Source organism: Zonotrichia albicollis, chromosome 7, assembly GCF_047830755.1.
Source record: "Zonotrichia albicollis isolate bZonAlb1 chromosome 7, bZonAlb1.hap1, whole genome shotgun sequence".
NCBI lineage: Eukaryota > Metazoa > Chordata > Aves > Passeriformes > Passerellidae > Zonotrichia > Zonotrichia albicollis.
In genome coordinates this window covers 33,813,891-33,824,033 of record NC_133825.1, presented here as the reverse complement: position 1 = coordinate 33,824,033, position 10,143 = coordinate 33,813,891, and the positions used below count along the sequence as shown (strand labels likewise).

At 42.0% G+C, this 10,143-nt stretch overlaps 1 protein-coding gene across 1 annotated transcript; it reads right to left on the bottom strand.

Annotated features, from left to right (window-relative positions):
* Nucleotides 1-561: 561 nt before the first annotated feature.
* LOC102073454 (lysosomal acid lipase/cholesteryl ester hydrolase) lies at nucleotides 562-9,943 on the bottom strand. The gene is made up of 9 exons (XM_005481244.3): nucleotides 9,803-9,943; nucleotides 7,824-7,938; nucleotides 7,377-7,575; nucleotides 6,495-6,604; nucleotides 5,502-5,638; nucleotides 4,434-4,574; nucleotides 3,679-3,750; nucleotides 2,327-2,395; nucleotides 562-1,167 (listed from the first exon to the last, which is right to left on the bottom strand). The coding sequence occupies exons 1-9, from the start codon at nucleotides 9,941-9,943 to the stop codon at nucleotides 934-936; spliced, it is 1,218 nt and encodes a 405-aa protein (XP_005481301.2). The 3' UTR covers nucleotides 562-933.
* Nucleotides 9,944-10,143: the final 200 nt, after the last annotated feature.

Sequence of the window (10,143 nt, the reverse complement as noted above, 5' to 3'; positions counted from 1 at the left end):
GGTTTCACCTTCCACAAGTCTTGACTGAGGAATCTGGGCTTATGCCCCCACCCAGAAACACCCACAGAGCCTGAGCTCTGCTGGCTTGCCCTGCAATGATGAGCCCTTTGGTGTGATCTGTACCCCCTGGGATAGTCCCATAGGCAAGCGCTGACATGGTGAGATGAGGACCTAGAAGAACTTAAACTTGTTTACTGTTGGTGGCAGGAATATTTATTGAGATGGATGCAGTTGTCTTTTATGTACAGTTTGCTGCTGTTGCCAGGTTATGAGCATGAAGACAATTGTGCTCTTTGTAGTAAGAGGGGTAACAAACCATTAGTTAGTGTAAGGATAAGAAAATATCTGCATCTGTCCAACAGTCAGGTGCTTTTTCTCTGACATATATGTTGTGGTGTTGGATTTCTTGCATTTGGGCCAGTATAGCCAATTCCTGTCTGCTTAAATGCCAAGGTAGTTTTCCAAGTGAAAACCTTTTGGGTCTTCCTTGCTGCTGTTGGTATTGTGAAGAGAGGAAAACAGGTGAAACACTATCAGGATGACAGATGACTCAACTTCAGGAAAGTTCAGTAAACAGAGAGATTATCTCCCATTTTGGGTTTTCAGGGGAAATCACCTTTGTCTCAAGTGAAATATGTAGTGCAGATCAACAAGGAAACAGAAAATGTCATTTTTGCAAAATCAGTTATATAAAAACAGAAATCTTCCAAAGTAAGGGATCCCTAAAGTTTTGTATGTAATGTATTTGCAATTTCAGTGGTCATTCACATGTACCCCAGCTTCTTCTGCAATCACCAAAATAGTGTAACACCAAAGGAAGTAGTGTAAAAATATTGCAAACCAATTGTCAGTAGTTTGTAAACCTCTATACCTATACCACTAATCAACTGCTAAATAGAAATATCTGGGGTTTCTGCTGCCTTCTGTGGCACTCTAAGCATATTTCTTCAGTAGTTCAATGATTTTCAGATACATTTTCTCAGTTGCATCAAGGCCCCAGAGGAAATCAAGATGTCCCCATATAGGAAAATGCTCATGGTAAATGAGATTAGTGATCCGAGGAAGAAGCCTTGCTATGTCTGTTGGGTCTGCAAATTTGTCCTGTCCACCACTCCAAACAGCAGTTGGCACCTTTATCTCCTCTATCTTGTACGCAGGAGGAGCAGTCTGTAAGAGAGGGAGGAGACCTGAGTGAGTGCTGCGTATCAAAGTTGTGTTTAGAGAAAGGTTTCCATGCAAGCACCTCTCTTTGTCGTTTGCTTCTGCAGTGCCTACAGTAAAACCATAGGGATGAAGGTCTTACTGCTCATTGCCCTAACCCCATTCCCTGCCTTGCTTGTCATCACAGAAGAAGTTAAAGGAACACAAAAGATCAAAATGGAGATCCTTTGAGATCTGAACCAAAAGCCTTAGTGCAGGATGGTTATTTGTCAGTGTGGTAAGGGATCGTGCACAAGATGTTTTGAAACTTACCCTTATGAAAGGACAGTTCAGTTATCTTTCTTCTTGACTGCTTTTTTGGGCCATTTCCCAACCTTCCACAGTATTGGGAATAAAACATTGCCCATTTCAAAGTTTAAACTTCAGGTATTTAAAGGCCTTACGTGTGTATGCAAGGTGTCTGAGAAGGAAGGTGTCCTTGGAATCTTTATCCACTTGCAAAATAATGTGCCACCCATGAAATAACCTGCCCTGACTCACAAAGCACTATACAAGTCAACTGATCTGATCAAACCTCAAAAAATAATCAGATGAGTTGTAAGTGTTGCAAGAGGAGCAGAGCATTTTCAGGTGTTGACTACACAGTAAATAAAGCTCCTAGTGACCAAATTTTGCCTGTTTCCATTTTTCCATACAGGATACTTTAGTTCTCCCCAAAAGTCTACGTTGTGCCATACTGAACCATCCCTTAAGTTTAATTTTTACAGCAAGTAGCCTCTGAAAACCAAGGTATGTGTTTCCACTTATTTTTTTTCATCCCCATTTTAGTGTTTAACTGAAACGTAGACTTTGAGGATTTCTGGGGAGGAGCTCTGTACTCATCCAGTCTAGGACCTGGATGTGATTCTTGGCCTTTTGGGAATGGCAGGTATGCTGACATGTTGTTGGACACATCCCTGCATCAGTAGGGGAGGCTGCAAAAATCTGTATATGCCATGTTTGTGAATCGACTCTGATAATTCTGACTATTAGATTCAGGTGAAGCTTTGCCTAAGACCACCCTTTCCTTCTTATTGTATCATTCAAGGTGCTAGTATAAGAATTTTTCTGTTTTTAGTTTTTCCAGGACCCAAGGATGAGTTCTCAGAAAAATGAATTGCCTTACCTGGTTGTATTTCTTCATGTTTTCCTTACAGCCGTAGTCATAAGCTTGAAATTGGTCTGCATGTTTTATCTGTTAATATTGCAACAAGGACAGATAAAATGAAAATGTTAAGAGACAGAGTGCAGGAGTTGTTTTCTAGCATATGATTGAACTCAAGTCTGAGGCAGTAGACAGGATCCCAGGGATACTGAGGAGGGATTGTGGGATAAGTGGTTTCACCCCCTTTCCCCTTGCTAGCATTTTCTCCTGATCTTCAACCACCACCCTTGTTATGTTTAAATATTAAAGCCTTGCTGCCCTATCTTAATTGGCTCTTTACTTAGGTAATGTAGCTCTTGGTGGTGCAGGAGCATGTCAGGGCTCTCACTAGCCTGGGATACCTCCTCAAAATCCTCAGCTTTTGTGTGCCTGCTTGGTCTGCTCTGGTCTGCTCACAGTAGTGGCAGTGATATCAGAGGTTGTGAACTGCATACAAGTATATTGGGAGCAGAGTGTGATCACCTTAGCACTAAACTCTTGTCTTCTGTGATTTGTCTAAAAGGAATATCAAAACAATAAAGGGTTAACCTGTCTTACTAATAATGTGTGTGCATTTTTTTTTAATCTAAACCTCTAATAATAACTGAGGATATGATAAAAATCTGCTAGCTCATCTCTGATTTCTGGCTCTGAGTGCTGGGTTTCTGTTCTGGATACCAGGAATTTTAGGCAGGGGATGTACAGCAGCACACATGTATTTAAGGGCTGCTTTAAGTGGCACAGTGCACTTAGGATTCACTTAAGTTCACAGCTCATAGAGTGATGTGTTTCTGAGCCAATGCCATCTTGCCCTGGTCTGATTTGGAGCCTAGGCAGAACAAGCTTGGGTCTGAAAGGGGTACCAGCAGAAGAGGCAGTTCCCCATTTTGCCATTGTGCCAGCAGAAGCATTTGTGCAGTAAACTGGCTTTTGGAGGTAGTCAAGGCTGCAATTAACCCTCTGGGAGACGAGCTTTAACCTAAATCCCTTCTTTGTCTGGTTCATCCCTGACTGTAAAGTTCTCACTTATCCCACCTGCCAAGTGCCTAGACTGTGCTTCACTTCTGCAGCTTTCTGCATACATCTCCATAAATAAGGACAAAGCCATTAGAGCCGAGAGAGGTGTGATGTGCCCTGGGGAAATCTCAGAGCCTGTTGCCCAAGGGGAAATTTGGGGAATGATCTGGTGAGCCATGGGGAACAGGGCTCACTCTGTGACAGGTGAGAAGATGTGATGGGCAGATTTCCAGATCTGTCACCTCTGGATTCCCCTGTTGGCTCCCAGTTGCATAGAAAGCCATCCTAAGAGTGTTTATGTGTCAGCACAGTTATACCTGCTGCCAGTGAATAACGTTCTGTACCGATGTTCCAGCTGGGTAATGTCCCGAGTATGAATCTGTTCGACTCTGCAGACAAAGCAGAAGTGTTGTGAAGGCAGAGATCCAGTGCTGTGACAGAATAAAGCTGTGAAGGCTCTGAGAAACATACTGCTGCATCCCCCATTTTTATAGGATATTCTTCAGATATAAAAATGGAAGTTGAGGAAAGGTTCACAAATATGCTAGTTTACATAGGAATGAACACATGGGATTTTATATCTTTGGGATAATATTTTCAACATTCTCAACACAGAAAACATCATTTGAGAAGCATCTATGGCCTTTGTTTTCCCAGTTTGTATGATTTGTATAATGCTTTTAAATAGTGCTGTGCATAATCAGTAGAGAAAGATTCTCTACAGTTTACTTTGGCATAATGAAGCTTTTAATAGGGACACTTGTTAAATAGTCTGAGAGATGAAAGGTGACTGGAGAACAGACCTGTGAAAGGTCTGTAAGAACAAGAGGTAGCAGCCAGAGTAAAGGAATGCAATCTTTCTCCTGGGAGAAGTGTGGAGAAAAGCTTTGAATTTTGGCTGGAAATATTTCAGTGTGTAGCAAACAAACAAAATTTCTACTGTTCGGAGGAGTCAGATGTCTTGTTGTTTAGGAAAGAAAATATATGAATTGTGCAAAAGAGAAAAACATCTTTGTCCAGTTGCCCTTCAAAGCTTCTTCAGATGTGTGAAGCTTTTCTGGGAGGTGCTTACCGTGTTCATATTTTGTATCCTGCCCCCGGCCAGGTAGCAGAAGATACTGCCACAAACTTTCCCCTGACATGCACAGAACCGTGTTACAGGTCCTTTCATCAGCTCACTGTATTGAAGAACTCCTTTGCAGCCAAGCAGTAACTGAGGGGAGGAAAAGCGCAAAACTTTTCTTTGCTGTTGCAAGATTATTTAAAGAAGAAAACTCCCTCTTCTTTAAGTTACTCTCCTTTAGTAGCCTTGCCTCTTCACAAGGGGCAAGATTGCTGAAACTGCTTGCCATCCCACTATCCTTTACAGAGTGTTCTTCCCAAGGGCAGAGCACATGTTCCTCCTTCTCCTTGGCACAAATGCTGGAGGTCACTATCCATCTGCTTTTAGTGCACTGATCTCAGTGAGAAAGGAAGTTGGCTGCATTGATGCTGCAGAATATAGGAAGTCCCTTTTTGCCCTAATACCTTTTCCTGGCAGGTGCAAACTGTACTGTGAGTACCACTCCTAAGTAAAGAGGGATCAGATAAATGAGAAGGGTGTAGAGCTGAATGCTCTATAGTCATATCAGGAGTGCAGCTTGGACAGAAAGAGGATGTGCATCTGTGGTTTGATATAAAGCATAGCATGCGTGATTTCCACATTCCCAGCGAATTCTATGAAGTTGACACCTTCTGCTGTTTAAGTTTAATTTATCACTTTAAAAGTAAATACTTTACAAGCATAAATGATCTGTATGTCTGATAAAATTAAGATGTGAAATATTTTACTTGTGGTTTTTATTAGTGCTTAAGGCTAGATTTAGTAGACTATATTAGATTTCTTTTGTTCTGGTATTTGAAATTTTTCTTCAGAAATACTTGACATAAATAAATATTGGTGGAAGTATACCTGCTACCTTAAAGAAATTGCAAAAGCCATACCATGTGAAACCTTGCAGTTTAGCTCTTTGGAAAGTCTGAAGTCTGATACATTGAATTCAATTCTAACTGAGCACCCCTTAGAAGTTCAGGTTGAGTGAGTCCAGTAGAGACAAAGCAGACAATTATGTCTTTCTCTTAAGAAGGAGAAATTCCTTACCCTGATCAGTGGCTGGGGAAGCAGTGCAATTGTTATCATAGGACTGGTAGAATGTGTGATGGTGGTCACTGGTGCCAAAGCAAAGACTGCTTTAATCTTCTGAGGCATATCAGGATAAGTAGAAAGTGCTATGAAGCCTGCAAGCTCAGAAAAAGTTAAGTTGATGAAGAGATGTCCACAGACCAAATGAATAAAAAAGCAGTGGGCACCAAAGGAATGAGACTAGGTTAGCATCCCACTGGCTGTTTTCTATTTCTGTTCTGCAGACCTAAAGAGAATGTTTGATTCTTGCTTAAAACCTTTATTTGGAAGATAAAGTTCATTCTAAGGATACAAGCTCTTTAGAGCATGTCCTGATACTGCTTTTGCCAGAATTGATAATTTTGTGTTAAGGCTGGTTTTGGTTGAAAAGGTATATATTAATTAGATTTTCGAAATTCAAATTCTCTCTAAAGTTCCCTAAATTCAAAATAAAAAAGTTTTTCAGCTTGTAGTCTCTAAAAGACTGTACATGTGTATGCTGTCATTCAGCAATACAAAAATTATCCTAAGATTGAGAATAAATTTTTTCCTTGTAATCAATCACATACTTGCATGAAAGTGAATTCACACATAAAGGAAGAGTATAAGGAAGACATTAAAGCTAAAAAAAGTTGCTCCATCCTGTTTTCTGAAAGTGCTTAAATTTCTCCACTGATGGATTTGACTGGCTGACATAATTATCTGAAGACAAAGAAGGTGGTGAAAGGTGGACAAAGAATAGTTTGTCCAAACTATTAATTCTGTAAAAAAGACTCTTAGAATGCACATATGGGAAGAAAGGAAAATAATTTTCTAATAATGCCACTTCCCTCCATTTTCTCCTCTGTTTCTGAGTTTGTTTTTCTAAAAGGATAATGGTACACTGTGACGTAAGAGTCTGCTCACAGACCTTATGTCTAAATCATAAACACTAACACCAAGTGTTTGGTACCCAGGCAGCTCTAACATTACCTGCAGCTGACCCTTCAGAGTGACCAATATAGTAAACATCCTTCAGTCCAGTTTTATTCAGGATGAAGTTCAGCTCTGCTGGAATGTCATATTTACCTATCTCATCGAAGCTGTGGGGAGAAACACAAAAAGCTGGCAGACAATGTGACTGTCCCAGTGTGAGTTCCTGACTGTCAGTTTTGTTCATGGCAGCGAGCAGGAGCCATTCAGGAGGAGGCTGCACAGTGTCTGCTCCCCTGCCTGAGCTGGGGAATGGGCAGAGGGTGCAGCTGTGCAGCCTGGCTGCCTGGTGCCCTGGGCTCTGTGCATCAGGTGCCACTTTCACCTGACAGCCGCAGCCCCTGGGGGACTGAATTTAATCAGGGCTTTCACCTGCATGGGTTACAAGAAATGTTTTTCTCTCAGATAGCATCAGTTGTGGTAGATCAGATTTCCAGGCTGAGGGGAGCAGTCTCCTGTCCTTTCTGCACTTGGAACATGGTGTCTGGTGGGAGACTTCAAGGTGACAGATGCCTCCCAGTTTTGGAAGCCTTTTCCCACAGAAACCAGCGAAGATGACCTGAGTACTTCCAGCTTTGCTTGTTTGTGTGTTGATTCCAGAAGAGCCAATCCAGCTCATGCAGCCAATTCCTTCTTAAAACCTCCTTGATATGCCCAGGAGTGGCTGCATCTCTGGAAAAGAGTTTGTCTAGTCTCCTGAAATGTTGCATGTCCCACTTGAAGTCAGATTATACGAAAACATGTCATGTTTTCATATAATTTAGAAGGGAACTTTTTTCATCTAGCCAGAAGGGGAAAGGTTGTGCATTCTAATGGCAACTGCCTAATCTTGCTAGTTCCCTGACAGTTGCTTTATTCAGAAATTCTTTCTCCAAAGAGTACCTGAACTGCCAGAACTCTTTCTGGCAGGGCTTAAGGGTCTTATGTTTTAAAGACCAGGTGTCTCCTCGGCTGTTTCCCAACCAGACATCATAGCCAGCATCTGCAAGGATGAAGCCCAAGCTGTTGTTGGGCAGGTTGGCAATCCAGTGAATAGAATCTGATAAAAAACCATGATGTAGCAAGACTGCAGGCTTCTTCCCTACAATAGAAGAGATTTTTTTAAGCTGTAATAGTAATAGGTAATGTGTACTTAAATGTGGGGTGCAGAATTTGGTGTTGCAGGAGTGTTTTAACCAATATACAGAATTCAGACCCCATTCTAGGCTGAATGACTGGGTACCCTTGCTGAGATGGAAAGGTGTGGAACTTTGCATTTGCAAAGGGGAAGGATGGGGAATCCATGTGAGAGTTGGCTCTCATACTGCCCTTATATCCTATATGTCATACCTGTATTGGGGCTGTTCCTTCCAGAAGGAATTCTGAAAACACCAAGAATGTATCCATCCTCTGTTGGAACTTCATATTCCTCACTGGGGAATCCATGATATCTGATAATTTCACTCTGTGGGAAGCCAAAGGAGAGTTTGTTATCCTGTATTTACAGTGAAGATATTGGTGTAAGAAGTGTTTGGAGGCTGCTTCTGCCCAGGCATGTGAAGTTCGCCAAGAACATGCCAGGGAGATAAATGTGATAGCACATTGCTAGCCTTTCTCTATTGCTCTGTGTGGTACTGATAGGGAGAGACAGGGATTCCTGCAGGAAAGCAAACCCCAGGTCTCTCTTTTTTGTGGATGATCCTATAGCTGCCATGCTGTAGCCATGGAGGGTGGGGGATGCAAACATCAGCTAGAGGAGTTGGGATGGGTTTCTGTGAAGTGGTTTGTGTATTCTACTTAATGCCTAATATCACTCAAATGGTAGTAATTGCTGTAGCTGTGGCACTCAAGCCCTACACAGATTTATAAGAGTAGCAGGATGCAGTAAAGTCTTCATCAGACCTGCTACATGGTAGTTGTCTGGAATTTGATTCCCTGTTATGGGGCAAAGTAAGTGACTAACCTTTTGGGAGATAGTTTATCCTGTTTTGCAAGGTGACACAGGTCTGTATTATGATATTCTGCCTTGGAATGTGGTCAGACCACTCAAATAATGTCCTATTTTGCAAGCTATCAGTGGTAGGCTGAGAAGGAACATGATGTATTCCTTTGGTGTTGAATTATGCTAAAACAGGTCTGACACATCAACCCCAAATTAGCACCCTGATAATGAAACAAAGATCTGGCAAGGATAACCTGCTAAGCCAACCTGCAGGCATAAGGTTGGTGGTCAATCACTTTATACTTTCACTGCCCAGTCCACTTTCATAGGGTTAAGTTCTCCTAATATATCCCTTCTTGTAGTGTGTATAAAGATTTCTCCTTTGGGTTGGGATGCCCCTCAAAGTTAATCCTAGAGGCTGAGCAAAAGAGATTTTGCCCACAGTTGTTGGTATGGGTGAGGATGAGTTAAATCACTCTCTACTTTAATAATTGTTTCTTTTTGCTAGCTTTAATACAATTGCTTTTATATGATTGCTTTGATATAATGCACTGTCCTATATTATCTTATACCAGTAGTTTTAGCTACTCTTCTGTATAGTAAAAAAATCTGATTAGGTTATTTTTTTTCTAATCATTAATTAGAATAAATCATTATTCTTTTATATAAATATATCTGGTTTGCCATGGTTAGTCCTGCAGAACAAAGTTGTAGAATGGTTCAATCACACCTCTATGATTCCTTAGGCTTCAGCAGTCAGAGTCAGAGGCTGAGACTGGATTCAGCTACACCCAAGCTCCTCTTTGAGGAGTTTAGAAATCAAGAGGGTCCCTTCAGCACCTCAGGACTCAACAGAAGGGCTTCTCTGATGAACTTTGTCTGCAGCTCTCACTCTCCCCACAACAAGGTTGTACCTTTCCAGACAGAAAACATGCAGCAGTATCTCTATCTGACCCACAGGGAATTCTTTCTTGCTGAAGTGAGGTTAAGCAAGCCATGAGGGTGAATCTCCTATTTCAGACTCACAGCACCACCTACTACACTGCTGCCACAGTGAGGAAACCTTTGATTTACCGCAAGGGGTTTTGTTTTGAGAATCTGTTGTTTGAAGAAGGGGTACAAGCACCCTTAGCACTGTACTAGGCAGAGAGATTGTTACAGAAGGGCAGGCCTTGAGACTGGAAGCCAGCCTTTGTTGCCACTGCACAGGAATTCTACTCTCTAGCTCAGACTGTTTGGATAGGAACATCAACATTTCCTCTAGGTCTGTGGTGCTGGAGGGACCCCTTTGAAGGGAACTTAGCCTCCTGATAGGCACTGTTTGTCAGTGGTAGTCGTAGTGGTAGAGAAGCTTTAGGAAAAAAGGAAAGAAGGTGACCCAACTTACAACATTCATGAAGCATTCCGGGTTGCGGCGCTTGCAGCGACTTGTGTCAACACCTGCACTGGAGGCTGCTGAGAATCCTGCTGAGAATCCTGCTGAAAAGGCAATTCCTTGGGAGCAGAGCAGCATGAGGAGGCACCACATCTTGGGGCTGTGTGGAAGAGCACGTGGTTTTTGTTCATTAGGAAGAGAATGGTGAGGAATTCCACAGGACAACCCAAGAGCAGAGTCTCCTGAAGGTTGCCCAAGGTCTGTTCCCCAGGGGCTGACAGAATAAGTACCTGTGTAAAGGAAGGATTGTCTATAGCTTTTCCTGTTTAATATGGATTACAAAAGAGTCAAAG

What these genes read in the sequence shown, in the direction of transcription:
- LOC102073454 (XM_005481244.3), bottom strand. Translation starts at nt 9,943, where the DNA reads ATGTGGTGCCTCCTCATGCTGCTCTGCTCCCAAGGAATTGCCTTTTCA. An exon ending in CGGAATGCTTCATGAATGTT is followed by an intron (nt 7,939 to 9,802) that starts GTAAGTTGGGTC and finishes GGCTTCCCACAG; the next exon opens with AGTGAAATTATCAGATATCA. An exon ending in AAAGAGTTCTGGCAGTTCAG is followed by an intron (nt 6,605 to 7,376) that starts GTACTCTTTGGA and finishes TTCTCCCCACAG; the next exon opens with CTTCGATGAGATAGGTAAAT.